The 26,437-nt window shown below is 35.5% G+C and overlaps 1 protein-coding gene across 18 annotated transcripts in view; it reads right to left on the reverse strand.

The window, feature by feature from the left end:
* Nucleotides 1–345: 345 nt before the first annotated feature.
* The window catches only part of LOC116963542 (hornerin-like), an 84,115-nt gene continuing 58,023 nt past the window's right edge, over nt 346–26,437 (reverse strand). For 7 of the 18 annotated variants that reach the window (XM_042784686.1, XM_042784729.1, XM_033000807.2 and 4 more), the window contains 37 exons: nt 25,889–25,930; nt 23,564–23,605; nt 23,423–23,461; nt 22,990–23,031; nt 22,849–22,887; nt 22,488–22,529; nt 22,347–22,385; nt 21,914–21,955; nt 21,773–21,811; nt 21,602–21,646; nt 21,109–21,150; nt 20,228–20,266; nt 18,649–18,687; nt 17,900–17,938; nt 17,592–17,630; nt 17,268–17,306; nt 16,958–16,996; nt 16,159–16,188; nt 14,723–14,764; nt 12,842–12,880; nt 12,062–12,100; nt 11,743–11,781; nt 11,334–11,372; nt 10,944–10,982; nt 10,553–10,591; nt 9,687–9,725; nt 9,207–9,245; nt 8,822–8,857; nt 8,045–8,074; nt 6,913–6,948; nt 6,424–6,462; nt 5,112–5,150; nt 4,651–4,686; nt 3,352–3,390; nt 2,764–2,802; nt 2,031–2,060; nt 346–1,618 (listed from right to left, as the gene is read on the reverse strand). In XM_042784686.1, the coding sequence (XP_042640620.1) occupies nt 1,520–1,618; nt 2,031–2,060; nt 2,764–2,802; nt 3,352–3,390; nt 4,651–4,686; nt 5,112–5,150; nt 6,424–6,462; nt 6,913–6,948; nt 8,045–8,074; nt 8,822–8,857; nt 9,207–9,245; nt 9,687–9,725; nt 10,553–10,591; nt 10,944–10,982; nt 11,334–11,372; nt 11,743–11,781; nt 12,062–12,100; nt 12,842–12,880; nt 14,723–14,764; nt 16,159–16,188; nt 16,958–16,996; nt 17,268–17,306; nt 17,592–17,630; nt 17,900–17,938; nt 18,649–18,687; nt 20,228–20,266; nt 21,109–21,150; nt 21,602–21,646; nt 21,773–21,811; nt 21,914–21,955; nt 22,347–22,385; nt 22,488–22,529; nt 22,849–22,887; nt 22,990–23,031; nt 23,423–23,461; nt 23,564–23,605; nt 25,889–25,930 (1,494 nt within the window). In that variant the 3' untranslated portion in view covers nt 346–1,519. The remainder of the gene's footprint in view (nt 1,619–2,030; nt 2,061–2,763; nt 2,803–3,351; nt 3,391–4,650; nt 4,687–5,111; nt 5,151–6,423; nt 6,463–6,912; nt 6,949–8,044; nt 8,075–8,821; nt 8,858–9,206; nt 9,246–9,686; nt 9,726–10,552; nt 10,592–10,943; nt 10,983–11,333; nt 11,373–11,742; nt 11,782–12,061; nt 12,101–12,841; nt 12,881–14,722; nt 14,765–16,158; nt 16,189–16,957; nt 16,997–17,267; nt 17,307–17,591; nt 17,631–17,899; nt 17,939–18,648; nt 18,688–20,227; nt 20,267–21,108; nt 21,151–21,601; nt 21,647–21,772; nt 21,812–21,913; nt 21,956–22,346; nt 22,386–22,487; nt 22,530–22,848; nt 22,888–22,989; nt 23,032–23,422; nt 23,462–23,563; nt 23,606–25,888; nt 25,931–26,437) is intronic. The other 11 variants (XM_042784706.1, XM_042784701.1, XM_042784715.1 and 8 more) reach the window with 11 other exon arrangements.

Genomic DNA, 26,437 nt, shown 5'->3' on the forward strand with positions numbered 1-26,437 from the left:
GCACTGCAGGCACCGCCACGGGCACGCCGCGTGGAATCCGTGGCAGATTTATAACAGATGTGCAAGGCTAGGTCCAAGTAGATGCGGGCCTCTCAAACAGAACCTTGTTGCGTATTCCAAAGAAACAAGTTGTCCACCCAAGTTTGAAGATCACATTTAAGCAGAACTCCTTTATGCTTCAATTACAGCTTCAGAGACTGAGGTTGATTTACTGACGGTTGGCAAAGGATAGGGTGTGGGGGCAGCGCAGCACGGGCGAAATCGGGCCCCACGGAAGGTGGTAGCAGAACTTGAGGGAAATGTATTTCATCGATGACAATTGTAAACCATGTGAGACAAGCATACTACTAATAAATGTAATTTTAATACTAGGCGCACGTTCAATGAGATGGTAATCAGAAGTACGCTTTAGGGGAATGCACTTTGTTAACAGCAGAGGAGCTTGGCCCGTGGCTGAGGCAGGAGCTGCAGGGGCGGCCGGACAAGGGACACACACACCACTGCCAACAAGGCGCCAGAGCGAGGGTCACTGCACAAGCAGAAGGCGGCTCCGGCAGCTCCAAAGGAGTTTGCTGCAAAATGTGGAACTGCTGCTGAACTCAAAAGTGGGCCATGATCTTTCTGTGACCACAGTTCCTGTACCTGCTTTCAGATGTCGACATCCTTGAAATGAAACTTTCAGGTATATCAGGTATCACAGGTTAGACTAAATACTTGAGAAAGCAGCCAAGATACTATCAGTTTTATGAACTTAATTACATTTCCATTCCTTCCCAAGGGAAAACACTGTTTTTCAGCAGCTTCTAGACTTTCAGACTAATGTAGGGTGCACTGCCTCTCATGCTTCTCTACAGAACTCCAGATATTTGCATGCAGTTTGAACAGAGTTCAGCAGTTCTTGCTCTGAGTTGTTTGACTTCTCTAGTGAATAAACTTTAATTAACCTCTCAAAATTTCAGTGCCATGGAGTGTTTTTTTTTTTTGGCTTTGCAACCTCCATATTGAACTTTAGTTTGATTGCAATAGACTAAAACCAAGACTGATTATTTTAGCATCTTTTCTTCTGTCCCATGGAAGACTGCTTATCAGATGTTTACGTTAGCCTGGTTTTATGTGGTGATGACCAGGCATGGTGCTCAGTTTGCATATATAACAACTTTTTTGACCTTCTCCATTTTGGTTAACACCTACTATTTTTTAAGTATTTATTGCACCGATCAGATTTCAGATAGGTGTTCATCACATTCCCCATCAGAAATAAAAATATATCATATAGGTAGGGTACAATATGCTCTCTTAAAATGATGCCTAAAACACTGACAAAACTAATGATATCTACTAATGACTAAAACCAAAGGTAAACTAAGGAGAGGCATGACATACTAGCTAGACATACAACATAACAGCCAAGTAGCATCTGCCAATTTGACTTAAGGGTATTTTTTTCTTACATCAAGTAATTAATCTAATATTACTGAATATAATCCATGTCTAGGATGCCGAGCAACTCTTCAGAAGTTCATATAGACCATTTTGGTGTAGCAGCAGAGAGAGCAAAGACACTCAAAACACTGAATAACATCAGGAGTCGGGAAGTGGAGTGTTTCCCAGCAGAGCTCTATAAAAAAAAAGAGAGCAATTTGATAAACCCAATTTAAAATAGTTCTATTTATTACTATTATAAAAGCATAGAAAGTTTCAGATAAATCTTTTCTGATTAGCCCCTTCTATTATGCAAACACATCTGATGTTACAAGATGATGTGCCACACTTACAGTACCCATAAATCAACCGGTGTTCAGTTTTCAAGTGATAGGCAGGATTGAAAGTATAAAGCATTTACATGGTCCCACTTTTCCTCATTTTTGTTGATACTATTGCCATTTATTATGTTGGACGTATATTCTCAAACATTTATTCAGATAAAGGAAATCTAGGAGCTACCTCACAGTGTAAACAATACTTTATACTTTTTCTACAATACGTATAGCAAGAAACCAGTAGAAAGTACAAAGAGGAAGAGTGCTTACCACTTGACTGCCACCTGAGGAAGGTGAATTCTGAAAACAAACAAACAAATAAATCTAGACCTGCTCCCACTTAACAGTTTTGAACATAGTTTTGCCTGTGATCAACAAATGTTAAAACCAATGTGGGTTAAGCTATTAAGTTATTCAAGAGGAAAGTAGCTTTGCATGGATAAAGTAAATAGTTCTAGTTACACACGCTCTCATTTTACATCTGAAAATTTCAGCTACAAATTGATGAAAGGGAAAAAGTCTACTTTTCTCTCACTCCATTATATTCCATACAGTTTTCCATCCCTATAGTTGAAAGAGGTTGTTAAAAACTGATGAGTACTGAAAAAATAAAGTGCAAAACCAGGTAACCTGCCAGTGAAAAACTCAACAATCTATCTTATGAAAAAAAAAAAAAAAAAAGTGAAGGAATTAACTGAGCAGAGTCTATAAAATTTACACAGAACAGGAATTTAAAAATAGAGGACAGCAAAATGTAACAAGGCCATTAACTGCAATGTGAAGCAAGACATTCAGATTTAAAATATAACTGATATTGAAATAACTTTTCCAGGTGGAGGCTGTGTTTTCCACTGCAGTTTCTTTAAATATGCTCTAGTACAAATGGAACTAATACAGAATGTTCTCTTCAGACCAGATCATCCCAAAATTGCTCTCTCAACCACCCAGCTTCTTTGTTTATTAAGAAAAGAAGATGAAAATGTTCTGATGAAAGTATTCTTACCGGTTTACCAGAATAAGTGCTTCCGGAGGTGGAGGAGCCCTGTAAAATAATTATAAACTACTTATTTTTGTTGTACAAGACTTCCGGTGAATTGTGCCCAAAGAGCACACAGCAGTCTTGAAAGTGTCCTAGATATCAGTAGTTTTGATACTGACTTTGATTTTACCATTTTCCTTGCACTTTATTTCCCTATTTCAATTGAATGGTCTCAAGTAAGCACAGCTATGTCCTCTTTATTCCATGAACAGTTTCAGAGGATGTTCAAAGCAATATGTCATTGACTGAACTACAAAGTTTGAAACTGAGACAGTTATCCTGATATTTGAATACATCATTCTTAATAGAATGATCCAAGCATGTTCCTATGAGTAAGTAACAGAGTATATCAAAACTTTCCTATGGGAGGAATGAATGCTGCCTCATCCTAAGGTTCAAGTTTACCAAAATATTCAAATTTTTATTGGTCAGTTTTCTCAGACATTTACCATTGTAACATAATTTTAAATTCCACTCTCATTATTGTTACCTATTTTAAAAATCCACATTTCTAACTTGGTTGTGGAATACTTCAAATAAGAATATCCTTACAGGCTTTCCTTGATGACTGCCTCCTGAGGAAAATGAGCCCTGAAAAAAAGATACCCATTTTTGACTCTAAGCCTATTTGTTCTTCAGTGTATTCTTCCTATCTGGAATAAAGGACGACAGGATAATGAACACTATTTTGTGTCCAGTCATCCAAAAACCCCAGTGAAAAACTTATCTGAAATAGAAATATTTAGGATCTTTCTGTTACAAGTATTCTTTTGAATGATGTATTAGTCAGAAAATTTAATTCATAGTTCTCAAGAAGAAAGAGCTGTTTTGTAGTTATGATGTGTTTAATATATAGAAAGTGTAGAATAATAAGGTCCAATTAAACATTAATTCATGTGGAATCAGTCTACAGTTAGATTTGGGTGGAAAAAAAAGGTAGATGTTAGAGTCCTTTACAGCCCTACTTGAAGAAGCTCTAATAAGAAGGGTAACTGAAAATAAAAGCAGATACTGAAAAGATGTTCTACAAGTGTCTTATTTAGTTTTCTGGCAAAGTTGCTCTTTTTATTTGAATGCAGTTGTGAACAGGAAATCTTAAAAACATTGACTCTAAGAAATGCCATCAAACATGGTACACAAAATGTCTCACCTTTATGATTCATGTATAAAAAAATTTAACATTTGTGCCCATTTTTTAGTAACAGGTGGATGCATCTTATTTTTTACAAGAGATAAACTAAAACATCGTGTGTGCTTATTTGTATCTCCTGCCATTGAATGACAAGAGCAACATCTAAATTACATAGTAAAAAAATTGATCTGAAATGAGATAAAATGAAAATACACAGTCAAATGTCAACTATTATTTCCTTCAAAAATGAAAAGTATTTTCTACAAAACAAGTGAGAAATAATTAAGACAAATACATATAAAATAAATTAAAAAGTGAGCCATAAGCACAAAGTGTATGATTACTATGCATTTAAACATAAATAACTGTTCAGAAGTCCCTTACAAAAAAAAAAAAGATGATAAAAAAAAAGAAAACCCCCAAAAAAACCCAACCCAAAAGATCCTGTAATCTCATTCTGTGATTACTAGAACTAATCCAGAGATTGACTAGAAGTTCAGTTACAGAGTAAAATGCTGGCTCAAAACTATGGAACTGTGTGAAATTAAATATTGTGTTTTCATTTGTTGAGATTATCCTAAGTAAGTAAATGATGTGACACGCTTTGCATATTTAAGTAATTCTCATAAAAATGTCTGGTCCATAACTAACTGGACATATATATATTTTAATAGGCATATAAGAAAAAAGAAAAGTAAACTTGAAATTTTTTCACTTACTGGTTTACCATGTTGTCTGCCTCCAGAATATGAGCCCTGTTAGAAGTCAATCAAATATCTATTATTTGAATGAAAAAATCTCTATCACTGTCTTGAGACAATTTGTGCAGTACTTAGGACAAACTTACTTGGATGTTGTTTGAACAAAAAATAACTGGGGTACCTAAAACTTATGCTATATACTGCACACAAAACAATGACATTCTGTTATTCTGAATCAAGAAAGCAGTGTTATGGAATACAGTATAGTGATTATAGCATGTTCAAAGGAACACTTTACACAGAACAGTAATTCATTTTAATCAATTATTTTATTCAGCTTGCTGAAATTGCTTTAATTGATATTACCTCAACTATTTAAGCTCAGTAAAATGGCCAAATTAATGTATCTTTCAGCATCAAGTAACTGACCTGATAGTACAGGGGAAGAGTTAGGAGTGATGGAATGAGAATATACTCACCTGCCCACCATATGGTCTGCTTCCTGAGGGAGAAGATCCCTATTAAAAAAAAAAAGAAAAAAAAAAAAAAAGAAATCACAGGAAACTTAAGTGCTTAAATGTTGACAGAATAACAGCAGTTACTTTTAGATTGGGTTTGGGTGTTTGCTGGTTTTTTTTTGTTTGTTTGTTTTTTTGTTGCTGTGCAGAATGAAACATCACAGAAGGACCTTTTGACAGGAGATGTCTGTAGGAATCTGGAAAATATATTAATCTAAAAAGATGCAGTGAAAAACTTCTGACTTAATTGCTAAGTTCCTTAACAGCTGAAAGCAGTAAATTTGGCAAACAGCCACAAAACACCTGCCAAGACTACTCTCTGATGTAAATATAGACATATGTCTGTAAATACATACAGATATAAAGTGTCTTTAAGTATGGCTCTGTTCAAGAGAAAAAAAATCTACTATATTTATGATTTTCTGCTAGGTCAAACATGCTCAGTAAGCATCATGTGTATTATTGTAAAAGCACCCTTATTATTCCAAGTTAGTAATTTGGGAAAAATTCTTTTTGCAGCTTTTAAAAAATCCTCTCCATACTACAAGAAATGATCTTTCTAATAGAGTGATACTGAACTCAAATGTTTGCTAGTGGAGTAAAAAGGAATTAAGTTATTTTTTAGTATAGCAGAGTGAAACATTACAAACAGAGTTGTAATGAAAAATAAGTTCCACCTTATTAGATAGCTATCCATTACATCTGTTAACTATTTGGGCTAGTAAGATTTCTCAATCAGTGAAAAACTACTAAGTCTACAAAAGGTACATAGGGAGCTGCTTACACTAAGACACTTGAATTGCAGCTGAAATTGAGGAAAGTAGTATTACTGTGGGTAACGCAACAGAATTTATATTTTCAAGGCAGTACCTATTGGTATACTTTGGGCCAAATTTCCAAGTATTTAATATAAACAAATGCAAAAAAAAAAAAGGATAGTTTCAGTATAATTGAAAAATAACACAGAAAATAGATTTTGAGCTGGTGTCAAAGCAATGTGAAACCGAAACATAAAAATGACTAATTGAAATTATCACAATGTAAGAGGCATTCTGAGGCAAAACAGATTAAATTATGATCTACGCAGTTTCCTTAAATTGAAGTTTGTTCATGCTACTCCACTTCAGTTGCTGAGGTCCCTGTTTTCAGATACTTACTGAGAGTAAAAGGACTCTGAAAAACTGACTGGATGTACATGTACTGTGTCACATTTTTCATTTAGTACATAGCAAGTAGAAAGAAGATCTTGAAAAAAAAAAGAAAAGTTACTTGCCTGTCCGCCATACTGACTGCTTCCAGAGTATGATGAACCCTGTAAAAAGCATGTGAAACTTTTGTAAATAATTTTTTAAAATATCACCTGGTATCAAAAAACCCTGGACCTAATCTAAACAATACATCACACTGATTAACTGGAAGACCTTTGCATGGTTATTAATGCAGTGGCAAATGGCTACTTATCTACACGTCATACTAGGGGTTTATGCAATGAGATGAACCCCGTGAATTATTCTTCAGTATTTTTTTGAGGTAAGAAAGCTTCTATAAATACAAAGTAAAATCTTGGCTCTAGTATATAGAAAGATTTAACTGAAATGTCAAGAGCAATTCCATAAAAGCCACATGGACTCTCTGGAATTACTGTCCTTATGTCTGTGACTAAACTGAACTCAATATTTAATGGCTTCTGGGCAAATACAGCAACTGAGCCATATTTATTCCTGAGTAACTAAACTGTAAATGTTACAGAAAAATTGCCTACCTGTCCCCCATGGTAGCTGTTTCCTCCAAAAGAACCCTGTATTCAACAAAAATAGCAATGTTTACTCTGTATTGAATTCAATACCATGTAGAGGAAAAACAAGAGAATATATTGACCTATTGCAATGATCAAGTCATTTACAGTGTGTGCTTTTCTGTTTGGTTGATTAAACAAGTAAAGGATTTAGTTTCAATTCATCCTTATTCCTTCAGATTATTTGCTTGCAAAGAGAAATAAACTGATAATTTATATGCTGGTTTTGTCACTTCTGATTCTCAGAAGTGGTTTATATGCCATGAGTGGTATACATATGGCATGTGGGTTTTGCTTGATTTCATAATCTGAGAAAGAGAAGTAGTCATTTAAGCAATTTTGACTGTATTGAAATAACAGTTAACTGAACCCTCCCTCAGAAGTAAATTAGTTTACTTTCAGCAAAACAGTGTTTTTTTGTTGTTTTGTTTGTTTGTGCTTGTTTTAGGGGGAGAGGGGAGTTGTGTGTGGGGTGGTTTTTTTTTTTTTAGGTATTTACAAAAGTATAGGGAATATACTAATTAGGCAGAAAAATTGAAATAGCCTTAACTTTTAAAATGTATTGCTCTGCTCCCAATTGGAAGCATTTTGGACCAAGATTTTAGATCTAAATTTCACTAGTTCAATCATACTGTTTATAACCATCATAAGAACAGCACTTTTACACGTCTCCAAAACGCAGCAGATATACTATGAGAAATTTGGGAATAAGATTCTTAGAAAAGTCCCAGACCTCTCACAAACCAAAAGAAATTAAATATTTTGAAGTGGTTTTTCATGTCTGAATATTTTACAGAATTAGCACTAGTCTTCCTCTAATACAGACACTGGAAAATATTACAACTTGTTTAATCCTGGGTGGGAAAATTGCAATTTCTTTCTCCTGTATTTCTTTGAAAAAAGAAATGCATCTGGGTAGCTAGTTTTGAATTCAATAATAGTGTTGCAAGTTACTTAATATTTTTGTCCTTAGCAGGTTCAATATTTCTCATCTTAGCAAAATGTGAAAAAAACTTCAGAGACAGAATGATTTAAAGAAATGTCGTTTTCCAGTTTGTGTACATACTATGAAAAATATACAAAGACAGAGAATACTTACTGAACTTCCACCAGGGCACACACATCCACCCTGCATAAAACACAACCAAACTTATTTCCTGAGTCTATGACTGGAAGAGGCCTCTGAATTTGTAAATCAAACTCTTCCTACTGCAAGAAAACGGATCATAAAGTCCTGCTCATAGACTCACCAAGCCCCATCTAAAAAGTAGTGTCTTTCTCTCTCCACTGTTCTTTCAGGATATCTGTGCACTTACAAAGTTTTAAATATAATCTTCTGATTTCTCATTTAAACTTACAGTAAAAACCTTACTCACAAAAAGGACAAGTAAAAAATACTGGGTAATACTACAGATTTTTTTTTTTTTTTCCCTTAGAGAGGCCAGAGCACCTGGAATACATGCAGTACTCTTTGATGCTACAGATGTTACAGAAAACACTGAAGATGGCTTCCAATGGGGGCCTACTAGATGATTTCTACACTGCTAAAACTAACCGAGAAGTGGCTAGGGGTTCACAATTCAGCGTGTCACTTTGCACATTCAATCTGCATGAAATGTATAAGAAGAAGAATGTTTAGCACCAAAGCAGGTACACAAGCTCAAATACAACTGCCATTCAGACAGTTATTACTGGCTACTCTGGCCGGTGGGATATGTGTGAATGACACGGAAAAAGAACGAAACGTGTTGCTGAGGCTTTGGGCAAAAAGGACAGCGGTGAAGGAAAACAGTTCTTGTGAAGGGAAGATAGGCAAAGTAAATTGTGAGTGCCTGACACTAGCACAGCTGAATGGTGTGGAGAAAGAAAAGCATACCTGTCCACCAGACTGGCTGCCTCCTGAAGAATAGCCCTGCAAAAAAATAAGTAACTGATTATTTCTGTGTTACCGAGTAGCATTCTCACTTGTTGTCTGTGGTCCTTAGTCTTTCAGATTGCTTCTGTTTAAACATAACAACAAAAATGGGCTTCTTAGAACCACCATCTGTTTAAGGAAACATTTCCATGCAGCCACACGGGCCCCTCTAACATTTGCTCATGTCATCATCTGACAACCAGACAGACCCATACTTAGCAATCCGAAGTTTGTCTTAAAGCCATTCTTTCTTAGATTTTTTTTTTTTTTTTTTCAAAAAATAAGGGTCAGTTTTCCAATGAAAGTTGTACCAAACCTGCAAATACTATGAAAGTAGAAGTTTTACCTGTCCGCTATACTGGCTGCTTCCTGAAGAAGCTGTACCCTAAAGAAATGAGAAAGCATTTATATTTGTTGCGCATTCTTTAACTTATGACCTGTCACAGAAAACCACAATTTAATTTGCCATGCATTTAAGTGTCACAGGAATGCAAGTACTTCCTTTATAACAATACTGAAACCTACAGACCTTTACAATGGCTACTGTTTGAACAGAACAATAAAGATTAAATCAAAGTCAGCTCCAGGCAGGTGTGAGTAACGCTGCTGCACTGGATTGTATGGTCACAGCAGCCTCCTATGTTTTACTTTCCTGAGTGGGCTGATACAACAGAAGATCATGTATTCATTTATTCTGCCTAAACACTGTTTTGCTGGAAGCCACCCCTTTATAAAACACTGGTTTGCTGGAAGTCACCCCTTTATAGAAAGAGAGAAAAGGTGAATAATGGAAAGAACAACCCATAAATAGAAAACCAATTCTCACCTGTCCTCCATAATGGCTGCCACCTGAGAAAGATGGACCCTGAAGCAAAGGTGCCAATTATTTCTCTATCAAAAAGCTTCTTTAGGGGTTTTTGAAAGAAAGGCTATTTTATTTCTGTGTTGTACAATGAAAGGTTACAGAAAGATAAACACTGAACCTATTCCTTTATGTGTTCTATGCAAATTAGGGATGGTCTGTAATGTATGAATCTTCCATAATACTAATCATGAGCTATTAGGATTATATACATAGTTTCAGGAGACTATATTTGGACTGCAAATCTCTTTCTCCTCTAATTCCCTCTTCGATAAGTCTGACAATATTTTTTTTTGGAGACCAAGGACAAGTGTGTTGGGGATTTCACTCCATATTAAAGTCTAGATGACTAGGCAGCACTAGGTACCCTATCCATCATCTTTCATTTCACGAGGGCATGGAACACCCCTTAACAACTTCTGACATTCTCCCCTGTTCCTCTCCTGAGACACACTGCTTCTCTGAAACAACATTTTGCTGAAGGAAGTGAGGTGTTCCATAGGTTGAGGTGGAATGCAATCTGCTTCCAGCCTCTCCTTACTGTTAATGCTAAGAAACCATGACAGCAGTAGAAGGAATACGGGTCCAGAATGAGGAGAGCAGGTTGGAGGGTAGAACAAGGCCAGAACTGTGTTTACTGTGATACAACAGAAGTACTGGCCTTTCTTGTTTTTTGTATTGTTTCAGATCATATATCTTTAGATACCTGATCATCTATTACCAGATTAACAGAGTTTACTAAAAATATTTTTTCAGTCAATAGAAAAGTACCAAGTTTTGCTGTAGAAGCTGGGTGTTAGGATAAGGTCTACATAGGAAGAGATTCTCACCTGTCCTCCATACTGGCTGCCTCCTGAAGAAGGTGAACCCTGAACAAAAAGAATTAAATGATCTCCATATCTGTGTCATAGTACTCCTTTAAACCATGCTACATGTGAAGGAGAGGTACGTAATTTCTTTCAGTGCAAAACTGTGAGTGGACTGAACCAGACTGTGCAAAAAGGAGTGAGATGCATCTGCATTTATCATGATGCATCAGAAATTACATCTCCTAAATACTCTCCTGTGGCTTTGTATCACATACATTTATAATTTCTATATACCTAGCAATAAATTAAAACATGAAAAAAAAAAATCAACCTCCTTAAAATGTTCTTTTACACAGAGAACTACCAAGTCTCTTGTATAAAGTAATAAACACTGCAAGGGAAAAATTCTCACCTGTCCACCATACTGGCTGCCTCCTGAAGAAGGTGAACCCTGAACAAAAAGAATTAAATGATCTCCATATCTGTGTCATAGTACTCCTTTAAACCATGCTACATGTGAAGGAGAGGTACGTAATTTCTTTCAGTGCAAAACTGTGAGTGGACTGAACCAGACTGTGCAAAAAGGAGTGAGATGCATCTGCATTTATCATGATGCATCAGAAATTACATCTCCTAAATACTCTTCTGTGGCTTTGTATCACATACATTTATAATTTCTATATACCTAGCAATAAATTAAAACATGAAAAAAAAAATCAACCTCCTTAAAATGTTCTTTTACACAGAGAACTACCAAGTCTCTTGTATAAAGTAATAAACACTGCAAGGGAAAAATTCTCACCTGTCCACCATACTGGCTGCCTCCTGAGGAAGGTGAACCCTGAGTATGAATGAAAAAGGAAACTGAAACTTCTTTAAATCCATTCCATAGAATCATTTCATGAGGCTTTTAAAAATTTTGGTCAGCTTCATGAAATACTAATTTATTTCAGAAAGACATGACCTCTACTCCTGAAAATTTCAGGAGTCAACCACATTTCACATTCTATTTTTTCGTAGCCTTAAATAATGGCCTTAATTTGAACTTGTTTTGTTTAATCACAGTAGCACCAGATCACTACACAGAAAGATTTACTGAGAAGATTTTAGACTAAGATAAATAAAGCTAAGGTAGACAGCTGGATAGACAATGAATAAACTACAAGTTTGCATAGGTCAAAACTACAAAAGTGGGGACTATTAATGCTTACATGTCCACCATAATGGTTGCCTCCATAAGATGATGGCCCCTGGAAAAATATTGAAATTCAGTTATTTTGGAGTATCTAACTCATGGAGATGAGCAACAAAGACACACGTATTTTGTTATTTGACTGTTTGTAATCTCTCCAGAATAAACTCTGTATTTTTGCTGCCCTTGAAGTCACAATGTTAGAGCAGAGAATAGATCACTATAAAGTTTCTTGAAATATTAAATTGAGATAAATATCTGGATAATCCTTTACTTGATAAAAGTCAAATAATGGTAAAACAAATATATCACGTAAAATATTAAAAGTAAGAGCTTACACGTCCACTGTACTGGCTAGCTCCAGAGGAATATGAATTCTGTAAAGAATACCAAATAAGTGAATTACATGCTGTAGAATTTCCTTAAATCAAAACATGACTCTCCCAGGACAATAGGAGTAAGAGAGCAATGTAAGAGTGAAGGCAGGTGAGCAGGACTTTCAGTACACTTTAATAACCAGCGTTCAAGCCTTACAGGGTAACTTGGAGAAATACCTGAGTTCCTAAGCAAGGGTAGAAAGTAAAAAAATCTCTGTTTTGTGTGACTTGTTGGGAAGGCTAAAGCAGCATTCTTTCAAATTTTTTCTCTGCTCATTTCTGGAGAATGGCATTTCTGTATTTGGAAAGCTGAATCCTGGGCCAAAGGTAGCAGTAAAAGACTGGCTATTTAACAGGACTCTGAAACCAAACTAAGCAAGTTTAATGAAACCTCATACAAGAAGAGGTCTCTTTAAAGAGGGGGGATTGGATTTGTTTTTCTTCTTAATGGAATTATGTCCACAAGGAATCAAAAATGCTACATTTTGATTCATTCTTTCCCCACACTTATTTTTTGTGACACCTTCATTAGGCAAGTTTCACAAAAACAAGGGCACTATTTGCTAAAAAAGCCATAGTGTTTAATTTTTAGGACATACCAAACTCAATGATGAAGTTCATTTACTGAGTTTTTGTTCTTTAAACATAGTATCCATATAAGAGCTGAATTTAATTGAGTTCACGAATAACCATAATTTTCAAAAGTGGCAAGCTGGCTCTCCTTTTGGAATAAGTACTTACTTGGTTACTGTACTGGCTGCCTCCAGAAGATGATGAGCCCTGGGATTTAAAAAAAAAAAAAAAGAAACCGGCTATTTTTCTCTAACAGAACAACTTTAAAGCAAAACTTCTTTAAGGACAGCAGCATATAAATTTATATTTTAAATTTTTTTGCTTCAGTTTAAAATCCACTCAAAATGTAAAATCTAGCCTTTCCTACTATGTTAATACATCTAAAATTTAGTGTGTACCTCTCCACTAGAATGGCTGCTTCCAGAGCCCTCTCAGGAAGGAAATACCAGTTATTTCAGTTCAAAGGATCTGACCGAAGGATAGACAGCTTATTTCTTTCAGCCTAAAATTAGCACACTGAAGAATGACATCCCCACAAAAAGCTTTTAATAATCATTCTTGCAGAGTACTATAGACCTTTTGAGTACTCTGAGCTTCCACAAGATCTGCTAAACTCAAAGAAATGAAACCGTTTTGTGTTTAGTATATAATGTTAAGCATCTATCAGAAATGTGTCCTTTGCAAGGAATCTTAACTGTCTAAAATGACTTTTTTATTGCCCTGTAAAGAAGATATGAACGACACTGTTCTGAGGTCAACTGCAACATATAGTTGGGAGAGAATCATGACCTACTTTCAGTATGCAAAAGCCATTCTCCTATGCTGAGGTACTGAGTGCATCTGCACATTAAAGTACAAATCAGAAATGTGCCTTTGAGACAAAACTCCTGATAGACCCCACTCACTGTTGTTTGTTTTGCATCATGAAGTGGTCTCAGAGTGAATTAATTGGATGCCTTTCAGATTAAACTGAGTTGTAGTATGCTCTCTGGGGGCACACTTAATGAATTCAGGTAGTAAATGGACTTTCAGTCCATGGGACAAGAGCAGGGCAAACCCTTCTTGAAATGTGTATAGTGTGGACATGAGTTCATCAGCACGGATTGTGAAACAATCCTAGCAGTTTGCAGTACTTGTCAATGTAGACACAACCACTCTGTTCCCTCAATCTTTATATACAGTCCCTGACCCCAAACTTCTGTCCAAAGACAGCCAATTCAGTAAAAACAAAAAAAAAAAAACCAGTTTTGATTAGAAGTTTCAAAGGAAGCAAATCCCAACATCAATAATATGAAGGATGTAGGACACAGGTGGGTAAGAATATTTTCCTGACTGTAGACACATACACATTCCTCCTTCCTACAAGGGAGCACAAGACCAGTCATATTTATCATGTAATATTAACTGCTGTATGGTACATTTATGTAGCTGTGTCCAAGCAGCTTTATATCTGGTAACAATGCCACAGAGTTCTGTACTAGACACAAAAACCCCCAAATGTTTTTTCTCCCTTTAGTGCAGCACATATGGAGCTCTGGAAGCATACACTACAGGACTTTCTAACACATGATGGACAGAACAGGTCTTGAGAACGGTGTAAACAGGTGTCTCCTGCAAAAGAGTTCTTATCCACACGAGAGGGCTAGCATCATTACATTACTGATCTGCGAATACTAACCTTTCTTGCAGTAAATGGTCTAAGGGGAATACAAACAAATAAATCCATGCCCTTAGGGGATATTTTGACATAATTTCAAGGAAGCCACTGGAACTGACTCCTAAGTAAATATTTATATTGTTATGTACCTGCGTTTGTGTCAAACAACATTTTTCATTCAAAGACTTCTATTTGAATGAATACTATTTCAAATGGAAAGAGAAATTGTGAGTGCTGCATGAATGTCCTGTGTGTAATTTAATTATAACTAAGGTAGGTTATTTTTACAAGTGTATGACTTCTACTAGGTACTGACTCTTTTTAAACTCTGTAGTCATTATATTGACAAAGCAAACACAGGGTATACTTGAAAGCTGATGATCAATGCTTACATTTACAGAGGAATCACTTCTGACTAAGGTAGAGGATCCACCCTATAAGGGGGGGGGGGGAAAAAAAAAAGAAAAATTAGTCTTTTTCTTTGATCATAAACTAAAAATAAAACAAAACCTTAGAATGCCTGTTCTATGGTATTTTAAAGGATGATTATCACAGTCTGAAATGAAATTAAATTTACACATCACTTAATTTTCTCAATTATAAAAATAGTCTTTTTCAGCCTGGAAGACAGTAAATCACAAAGTATCATTTTGTATCTACCCATGACTCATTGCTTAGAAAGTAAGAACTCTACCCAAGGTGCAGGAATATCTTTTATATACTACATGTTGATTGACCACATATGATTTGTTTTGGAAAGCATGTATTATCCTATTCCACAGTGTTCAAATAATTTCATATGGACTTAAAAGGAAAAAATGAGAAATGGCTCAGTTTGGTTTTGTTTTTATTTTTTAATTTGGTAACCACTGATTTCTGTGACAACTTTTTATGTTTAGCAATTTTGTAGACAATATTATTTTAGCTTCCCTTCACGAGAGATTTGTTGCCAATTCTGCATGTAATGCAATTTTTTACTTTTTTTTTTTTTTGAGAATAGATACACATCTCTAAATACTGTGTGGTAAATGAAAGTCATTGTTCGGAGAAAAGGGGTTCCTGGCTTGTATCAGAAATAATGTGGCCAGCAGCATTAGGAAAGTGATCATTCAGCTGTACTCAGCACTGGTGAGGCCGCACCTCGAATACTGTGTTCAGTTTTGGTCCCCTCACTACAAGACAGACACTGAGGTGCTGGAGTGTGTCCAAAGAATCAACAAAGCTGGTGAAGGGTCTAGAGCACAAATCTGATGAGGAGTGGCTGAGGGAACTGGGGTTCTTTAGCCTGGAGAAAACGAGGTTCAGGGGAGACCGTATTGCTATAACTGCCTGAAAGGAGGTTCTAGTGAGGTGGGTGTTGGTCTCTTCTCACAGGTAATAAGTGATAGAAGTGGCCTCAAGTTGCACCACAGGAAGGTTAGATTGCGTATTATGAAATATTTTTTTTACTTAAAGAATTATCAAGCACTGGAGCAGGATGCCCAGAGAAGTGGTTGAGTCACCATCCCTGGAGGTATTGAAAAGATATGTAGGTGTGGCGCTTAGGGACATGGTTTAGTGGTGGACGTGACAGTGTTAGGTTTATGGTTGGACTTGATGATCTTAAAGGTCTTTTCCAACCTAAATTATTCTATGATTCCAAATTCTTCATCTTGGCATAATGAGAAATAACTCCAACCATGTCAGTAATACGTAAGTCATTGAGGGAACAATGAATATAAAATTAAGAGTACATTCAAATAAATGTTAGAAATAAATAGGACCACAGATAATTTCCCAGTTAAATAATTTAGTAAAAGAAAATGTATGATGAACAAATAATACTTACAGAACTTCCCCCCGAACAGTCACATCCACCCTATAAAGAATGCAGAAAACATTTAAAATGTCAAGATCACAGGACTGAAAGGGACTCCAGTTACAATTCGAATTACTACTTCTACCATCACAGGTATCCAAGCCATAAAGTTACGTTTATAACTGTCCAAGTCCCCAACTTCTAGAAAATAGTCTGTTTTTTTGTTCTCTTTAGCCTACACAAATATTCCTGCACTTATTGCTCTGATGGGGCAAAAAAACCATATCTTCAAATTTGTTTTTTATACTCTTTACCTTAAAAACCTTGCTCACCAAGAGGACAAATAAAAAATACTGAGTAATACTACAGATTTTTTTTTTTTCCCTTAGAGAGACCAGAGCACCTGGAATACATGCAGTACACTTTGATGCTACAGATGTTACAGAAAACACTGAAGATGGCTTCCAATGGGGGCCTACTAGATGATTTCTACACTGCTAAAACTAACCGAGAAGTGGCTAGGGGTTCACAATTCAGCGTGTCACTTTGCACATTCAATCTGCATGAAATGTAAAAGAAGAAGAATGTTTAGCACCAAAGCAGGTACACAAGCTCAAATACAACTGCCATTCAGACAGTTATTACTGGCTACTCTGGCCGGTGGGATATGTGTGAATGACACGGAAAAAGAACGAAACGTGTTGCTGAGGCTTTGGGCAAAAAGGACAGCGGTGAAGGAAAACAGTTCTTGTGAAGGGAAGATAGGCAAAGTAAATTGTGAGTGCCTGACACTAGCACAGCTGAATGGTGTGGAGAAAGAAAAGCATACCTGTCCACCAGACTGGCTGCCTCCTGAAGAAGCTGAACCCTGTAAATGTTATATTCTCATTTAAAAGACTGTCTTTAAGTTTGACATGCATATTTGATTACAATGTATTGTCTTTTACTCTCTAAACTACGTTTGAAAAGATTTATCTGGTTAAGAACCCAATTTATTCTACAGAAAGATTAATGAGGATTAAAAAACCCCACAGTAGTCTGGAGACTTAGGTATTACCAATCTGGTAATATTTTCTTGAACTATGTACGTTGGGGAAAAAAATCCAAAACCAAACCAACACTGAAGAAAAATTTCTTACCTGCCCACCATACTGGCTGCTTCCAGATGAGGATGAGTCCTGAAAAAAATTAAAACCACTTAATTTATATTTTAAAAATATAAATCAATACCAAATATTTATTACTTTCATTTGTTTCCTGGTGTTAGACCACCACTTAATACCTGAACTGTATTTTAACCATTATGTTTACACTTGGACTATTACATAGACATATATAAGGGTAAGGTGTTTGAGTACCAAATGAACCTTGCTCCCAGATAAAAATTGCAGTAATGCAATATGAGCACTCAATATTTTGTATAACAGATACAAATATAAAAAATACAAAGAGTTAGTATTTACCTGTCCACTGGAGTAGCCACCACCTTGAGAAGATGAACCCTGCAAAAGGTAGACCCAATTTATTTTTGTTTAAAATAGCTTATGGAAAACAAGACTATGTTGTTGAATAGTCATACACACATTTCTAAAAATTTTAATTATTTTTTTAAAAAACAGTTTGCTCTTTGGTTTCACAAGTTATGATGCCAAACTTCATAAGAAATTCTAGGATATAAACAGGTATAATTTACTCATCGGGATAATTTCTAAATAGAACAGTAATTTTGGAAGGGAACTTCAAAAAAATAATGAATAAAATAGATGCTTACATGTCCACCTGACTGGCTGCCTCCTGGGGAATAAAAATCCTGGAAAAATGTATTGAAATTACATAATAAAAACAAAAACTTCCTTTCTTTTGTAGAATGGAAAAATCAGGATGGAAACTGAACACTCCTCCTTGCTTCTCCACATTCTTTAATTTTCTGTCATGGATTACTCAAGAACAACAAAATAAAGGTTTCTAGAAAACAGCACATGCCCCTTTATGCCTGTTGATAACTGCTCTTTTCGTGGAAGATATACTTTTGTATACAAAGATTAAAGAGCTCTTATATCTCCAACAAAACAATTTCGCAGTCTGTGTCATTTAATTCTCATTAGAATAAATAAAATGAATGCCATGTAAAACTGACAGGAAAATGGAAGCCCTCCTAAGTCAGTCATACAGAAAAAGAAAGCAAAGCATTTCACTTAGGATAAATTCTGCACAAATCATGGTATTGAAGCCTTTTATAGTCAGGCAATGAGTGAAAAAGTGCAGGAACCTGAACAAGTAAACTGTGGTACCGTGTTTGTAATGTGAGTTTGAGATTCAAGAGCACACCTCAGCATCAGGTGTGATTTCTAGCAGTACTTTAACTCTTTAGCCATATCCTCCCTCCCCCTGTGCTTGAGGACTTTCTATCTCACACTGGAAGCTGCCACACCAGATTCCATACAAGATATAATTCAGGTGGCTAGCAGTGCCAAGCACTGGGGCAGACACCCTGGCAACATGTAAGGAAGGAGTGCTTACCCGTTCACTCTGCTGGCTGCCAGATGGTGAGGTGGAATCCTAAAAAATATTAGAATATAGTTGTTGCATGGATTTTCTAAGCACAGGTGGAAGGAAAAGATAACTGCTTTTTGGGAAGGTTAAAGATATAGGTTGTAGGATAAACAGTATTCTTTTAAGTTCTTTCACTGCTCATTTCTGGAGAATAGCATTACTTTATTTGGAAAGCTAAATCCTGATATAGCAAAATAAAGGAATGAGACCACATATCTATCTATGTTACTGCCTGTTAGAATGCTATAGGGGAAAGCATCAACATCTTCACAGCCATCTTGGTTCTCAGTGGTATACACCAATATTGTTATACTTCAGTTTCTTTCATACCTTAGTTTGTTTCATATTTTATCTTTGATGAATAACCACACAAAAATTTTGATACGGAAACTGCGTTGAAACTAATGACACACTGTATTTGTGGATGAAATGCACAGCTGAATTTATAAAAATGTGTGGAGAACAATTTCCTACAAACCAGGGTGCTGGAAAACAGGCTTATTAGAAATCCAGGTACAGTACAGTCAATTACTCAAGACTCTGAGAAAACAAGATATTAAACTTACAAAGTTTTATAAACAGCTTGACCAGAGTTAATAGGAAATATACTTTGGCTGGGAGAAAAGCCATGTTCTTAAACAGAAAAGCAAGCAGTTCACACCACACTACATGAAAACTGACAGTTCCTATACAATATATATAAGAAAGAACTTGATATCTGGCATTGATAAAACACAAATGAAGTTTGGTGTGAACTGGAGATAGAAAAAGAGGGAACTAGTTGTGCAATATCAATAAGGAAAGTTGTATTGTAGAAAAAGAATAAAATGAGATACTGATTAAGAACAAAATATGATGTGTTTTATAAAAAAAAAAAAAAAAGGAAAATTTGAATTTTAAATTAAATCTGTATTTTAAGAGCAATTAGGTTTGAAAGTCTTAATTTGTGGAAATTATTATAGGACCCCAGAATAGTAAACATGTATGGAATATACTCCTGAGGAAATAAATCACAAAAAATAACCCTTAAGAACAAGAATGGCTGATCTGACATACTGATAGCACTGGTTTTGTAGTTAAATTAATGTTACTGTATTAAATAAACTCAGTGAAAATGTATCCAAATTTAATTGTTGGAAGTTAGAAGTATTTGTTTGTGTTTTATACCATGAGCATATACTAATACTGATTTTCAATTGAAATCATGAAATAAAAGAGCTTCCTTTGTAAATGCTACTTCTAATAACTGCTTCAAAAAGTATGATTGTTACAAGTCAGAACTGTTGAAATTGCAATTTTAATTTGCTAAATCTTTATCATACCATAGCACAATAATCTGACATAATTTAAATCCACATTTTCCTTTATCTATAGAAAAATATTATTTCAAGTAAGTTATGGCAGAATATTACCAAACAACACAGATTATTAGAATGCACTGTGAAGGAGGTGTTGAAGATAAGATGGTAAGATAAGGTAAAGGTCCATGTAAGCACCTAAATACTTCAAAAGGTAGTATTTGATATACTTAAGAAGAAATGCTTACACTGTCATCAGTTTCACTGCTTCCTATGGAAGACGAATCCTGTAAAATAATGGGAAAACATGTATTTTCATGTAAATAGGACTCTTACATGATCTTATTTGTGGAGAATATAAAATAGATGAATAAAAATAACCAGCCACTTAGAATTTTCAATTTTACCTAAACCAGGGAATTTGCAAGAAAAGAAAAAATGCGTAAATTTACCCATTGCTTAAGCAGAAGAGGTTAAAAAAACCCCCCGACTCTCCTTGTAAACATGCATTTTTATAAGGAAAAATTTTAGATAATTGTGGATTTGCAAAATTAACCATTCTTTACATTAAGAAATCCCATTATTCGTGCTTTCTTTCTAGATCCTGTACTAGAAGTAGCAACAAGACACAATTCCCTATGAGAAAGCAATCTGGATTATATGTCTTACTATTTTTAATAAGCAATTCTGTATGACTTTGGCTTGTTAAAATGTATTGCTAAACAAAACATAAGATAGTCCCTACAGAATGATCCCACAATGAGATTCATGTCAATAAATATAGACTTCAAATATAGCGTGTGAATTCCCTTAGACTTTCAATAGCTTCTGCATAAGGTGTGTAAAGTAAATGCACAAAATATTTTTATTTTGAATGAGCCAATACATAAACAATAAAGTAGTTAAATCATTGAATAATCACAGTGGCACAGTCAGCAGGATAGTGTCTACAGTGCATCACCTTTCCCATTGTGGAAACATTTGGAGTTGTAAAAGTAAAGAGAAACAAAAGGGTAAAATGGCATTTCCATGGTCATCACTTAAAAATAATTGACATATAGAACCCAGTGCACACAAGAAACAACACAGTGAGCTTAAGCTTTTAATGTATAAGACAAACAAGATTTACCTGACCATAAGATCCAGCACCACTATATGTGGAAGATCCACCCTGTTCAGAAAGCATAAATAATTTTCATATTGCAAATAGACTATTTTTTTCCTGACACTTACTGTAGGGATCTCCTTCTGAGGAGATTTAAAAAATATGAATATTTACTTAGTTATCAGAATGACTATTGAGTAACTCACAGTTATGTCCCTGTAAAACACTACCATATTTTTAACTCAAACTCTGTTTCCATTTTTGAAGAGACCTTCATTTGCAGATAATTCAAAGCTAGCATTGTAGAGGAAAATTAACTTTAACAGTTGAAGGCACCTCACTTTGTACTCCCCTATAAACTTTCAGGCTACTTAGTTAAAAGTATATACAATTTCACTTTGCAAAAAAAACCCCTACATTCATTAAAATATAGTGAGAACCAAAATAGAGAATACAGCTGTATATAGGAGGCAGGGCCCTGAACACCTTTTACACAAATAGAAAAAGAAGTATTCACCTGACCGTAGGATTCACTGTTGCCATCATAGCCAGAAGTCCCTCCCTGTACAGAAAATAGAGTTTATTATTTTGGTTCCCTCAAGAAAGAGTTTTCTTTCTTTCAAGGAAACTATAGGAATGAAAATATCAGAAGTCTGTCTTGATTTTACAAACAAGAAAGGACACTTACTTGTCCATAAGATCCACCGGGATAGAAAGAAGACCCTCCCTGTGCAGAAAACATCAAAATATACTGGTTTGTAGTTGAAATGTTCTCTCAGGGAAGACTTTTGGACTGTTCCTGTGCAGGCACAGTGACCAGAATATTTACCTGGGTGCCAGAGTAAGAGCTGTCGGAAGAACCTGGGCCCTCCTGAAAGGAAAACGCAGACCAGTTATTTTCTTCAGACAAGATGGGCATTTAAATATCAGTGTATCTGGTTCTCATTTTACAGCCTTTCTCCCAGTTTTAAGCTAACTTTTATGCACCTAAATAAAAAACAGTATTGTTAAAGAAGTCTTCTGGTGGTAATTTTTTTAACCTGCTGAAATTTTAATTCTGCAAGGAAAACTGCAGATACTGTTCCATACTGTTCTCTGTCAAACCTCACACCACTAGTTTCCTTCAGGGTTAACTTTTCTACTCTAACAGACAGCTGCCAGGTCTGTAATTATAGCATGCCAGGGCACCCACAATATCAGGGCTGAAGGAACCAGGATGGTGGGAGTCTCTGTTATCCTGGTGAGGGAGGAAGAACAACTACCTGCCCATAGGATCCTCCAGGATAGAAGGAAGGCCCTCCCTGTGCAGAAGACAGAATGGGTTACTGGTTTATGTTTCACTACTCCTTCAGGAAGGGTTTGAGATGGAGCTTCTGAATAGAGCATTTTATCTGAATGTTTACCTGGTTACCAGAGTATGTGCTGTGTGAAGAACCTGGGGCTCCCTGAAATGAGAACACAGGCTAGCTATTTTCTTGCAAACAGGATAGTGTATATGGCAATGTATCTCATTCTCAATTTAGGCCAATATTGTTAAAGAACAAGGAACTTTTTATCACTAATTTTCTTATCTAGATGAAAGATCATTCCATGGGAGTCGTAAACACAACTTAGTCTTTTCCTCTGACAGACTTCATGTTGTAAGTTACAAATGGTTTACTTAGGTCTAGGGTATTATATTTCACAACAGCCACTATATGGGGAATCTAGGAATGAAAATACCAGAAGTCTGTCTTGTTTTTACAAACAAGAAAGGACACTTACTTGTCCATAAGATCCACCGGGATAGAAGGAAGACCCTCCCTGTGCAGAAAACATCAAAATATACTGGTTTGTAGTTGAAATGTTCTCTCAGGGAAGACTTTTGGACTGTTCCTGTGCAGGCACAGTGACCAGAATATTTACCTGGGTGCCAGAGTAAGAGCTGTCGGAAGAACCTGGGCCCTCCTGAAAGGAAAACGCAGACCAGTTATTTTCTTCAGACAAGATGGGCATTTAAATATCAGTGTATCTGGTTCTCATTTTACAGCCTTTCTCCCAGTTTTAAGCTAACTTTTATGCACCTAAATAAAAATCAGTATTGTTAAAGAAGTCTTCTGGTGGTAATTTTTTTAGCCTGCTGAAATTTTAATTCTGCAAGGAAAACTGCAGATACTGTTCCATACTGTTCTCTGTCAAACCTCACACCACTAGTTTCCTTCAGGGTTAACTTTTCTACTCTAACAGACAGCTGCCAGGTCTGTAATTATAGCATGCCAGGGCACCCACAATATCAGGGCTGAAGGAACCAGGATGGTGGGAGTCTCTGTTATCCTGGTGAGGGAGGAAGAACAACTACCTGCCCATAGGATCCTCCAGGATAGAAGGAAGGCCCTCCCTGTGCAGAAGACAGAATGGGTTACTGGTTTATGTTTCACTACTCCTTCAGGAAGGGTTTGAGATGGAGCTTCTGAATAGAGCATTTTATCTGAATGTTTACCTGGTTACCAGAGTATGTGCTGTGTGAAGAACCTGGGGCTCCCTGAAATGAAAACACAGGCTAGCTATTTTCTTGCAAACAGACATTTTAGTGAGTCTATTTCTGAATTTCTATTCTTTCAAAATGTAACTTTCAAAAAGGATATTACTGCAATCATTAAAAGACAACACTGGTTATTTTTGTTAGAGATAAGGAAACATTTAGCAGGTACTTTTCTGTTCAGGTTAAAAGGCCTAAAAGAAATAGTAACTTTTCATTTTACTCTTTCTAATTACAGAATTGCATGTTTTATCTGGCAGACTCTATATTGTTGTAGATGATCATGACCCTGATTGTGTTTTTAAAAACTGCCAGAATGCTGAACTTAAAAAGTCTAAATAAGGTTTAGGAGAGCAGATTTTTCAGCTCACCAATTAAAAGGAGAAGAGTATTTACCAGTATGTAACATTCATTATTACAGTCACATCTTCTTTATATACAAAACAAAGTATTACTCTACGGTTAGACTGCTTCCTCAGAGACTATTTGTAGACAGAACTCTTGTTTTTATATGAGGCTTAGAGAAAAAGTAGAATAACTACAGTGTGGAGAATTTGAGGATCCACATAAGGAAACCCATTGTTTCCTTTGAAAAAACATAGTTTAAGTAAGTATCGCTTTGACTTTTAATTTATAATATTTTCAGGGTTGAAGAGACCTTCATGTAACTCATAGCTTTTGAGTTTAGAAGAAAGTTTTTTACAGGAATTTTCCTCCTTGGCTGAAGAATCTTCAAGGAAATAGATAACTGTCTCTTACGTAAGAATTATGAATGCTGGTTTATTTATACATATACATTTACCTGTACCTTGGGTTTTTTATTCAGAAGAATGAACTTGCCTATTATGGCCAATGTGTTTACATGATAATCTTAGGCACCACTACTGCCATATGTAGAGGATTGACCCTGGACAGACAATTAAAATAATTCTGATTTTTAATTCAGTCTATTCCTTTGCAGTTTGCTGAACTTGACTGTTGGGTGAAGACAACGATAAAGACTATTGCTAATTCTATCAGCTGATACTATCACAAATTGAAATTCAAGTCTCTTGTGTCTCTAAGGGGACACATCTGCACTGAGAACTGGTTTTCTAACGTGTCCAATTTAGATGTCTTGTTTTCTTCATGTTGAAAATTCATGTTTGATAGCAACTAAATACACTCTCCTCCCCCTAGCCAAGGTGTGTTGCTTTGCCATTAAAAACTAAGCCTCTTTTTGTGCCAATTTAAGCATGCAAAGAAAAAGGCCCTATTAGAATGAAACTTTGTGTCCACCTTTTCAGTTGTGAATGGATTTACTTATATAGCATTATAATCACACAACAAATAAAAAAGGTTTTCCTTGATGAGGTTTCAATATTAGTTATTTTAAAAGACTAGTCTATATTTTAAAACATGTAGGTCATGATTACTTCTCAGTCTTAATTATATGAAAGAGGCAGTATTTTACCTGACCAAAACTACTGTTGCTATATGTTAATGCCAGTTATGTTCAGAAAGCAGTTAGTTATTTACAATTAGTTTTTTTTAAATAGTATGCTTTTTTACAAAAATAATAATACACAATATGATTCTTGTTGAAATTGAAAACTAAAAATATATTACACCATTCAAATGGGTTTATGTAAATACAGCTTCAATAAAAGCTTCAAAAATATGTTTTCAGGTAGAAGATAGATGACTTTAAAATTCAAGTTCACCTAGCAAAGCCAAGTGAAACCAGAAGTCTAGTAAAACTAGCCTATAATGCCCATGTAACTGCACTCCTTGGGCTTTTTTACTGGCATGGAGGCACTGCCTAAGAGAAAAGTTTATTCAGTGCCACTAAATATGAAATTACAGTGATTCTCTTTATGGGAAAGAGTAATTTAAATATTGATTTAAGATATAATATTTTGAAATATTTATCAGATTTTGGCATTTTAGTCACAATATTTTATTGTATCAGTGAGAAGGACAAGGAACCTAAGTTGGATGCAGTTAAATTCTGTGGTTACTACAGGACATATTGACTGTTTTTTGAAAGTAATGAATAATTAGGACATAACAGTCAACTGACAGAATGTCTGGTTTACCAAGGACAGTTACAGAAAGTTAGTGGCCAAATGGTAATTATGCAGTTAAAGTGGGACTCATTCTTCCATTTAATTGAATATAATTCTATCCATATTAAGGAAATTATCAATAATGTTTAGTATTACCCAAGTGTTCATATTTACTAGGTGATTAATTCAAAATACTCCACTATGTAGGTGAAAGTATAAACTCAGAAAAAAGAATTACCTGGCTATTACCACTGCTTCCATCAGGACAAATGCAACCACCCTATGAAATAAAAAAAAAAAGGAAACAATTATTGCTTTGTGAAAGTTTAAAATAAAATCTCATTTCAGATGTGAATCTGTGTTCAGTGGAAGAAAGACTGGGACTACAGAGTAGCTGTGACCTTTCCTATACCTAGAAGAAATGAGAGGACAGCATAGCTCTATACATTTAAAATTTGCTTTGCAAGTTAGACCAATACTACATCTCAGTGCTGTGTCTCAAAGACAGATGCCTCATCAAGAGAGAATTATCTGGGTAGTCAAGTGTATGGAGAACTACCATTGTGCTCTCATCAATAAACCATGTGTGAAATTGAAAGACTGTAAAGAAGTGATTTCAGAGAACCATTTCAGATAAATTTAATCTGAACATGGTCACTTCATTTACAATTTAATGTATAACATCACCAATCTCCCATGCAAAATTACTGGACTTAAACTCTGACTCCTGAATTTAATTAGTTTAACTACCAGAAAGCTATCTGGACAAAACTAGATAAAAATAGAG

Source organism: Tyto alba, unplaced genomic scaffold (assembly GCF_018691265.1).
Source record: "Tyto alba isolate M040663 unplaced genomic scaffold, T.alba_DEE_v4.0 Super-Scaffold_1000006, whole genome shotgun sequence".
Lineage (NCBI taxonomy): Eukaryota > Metazoa > Chordata > Aves > Strigiformes > Tytonidae > Tyto > Tyto alba.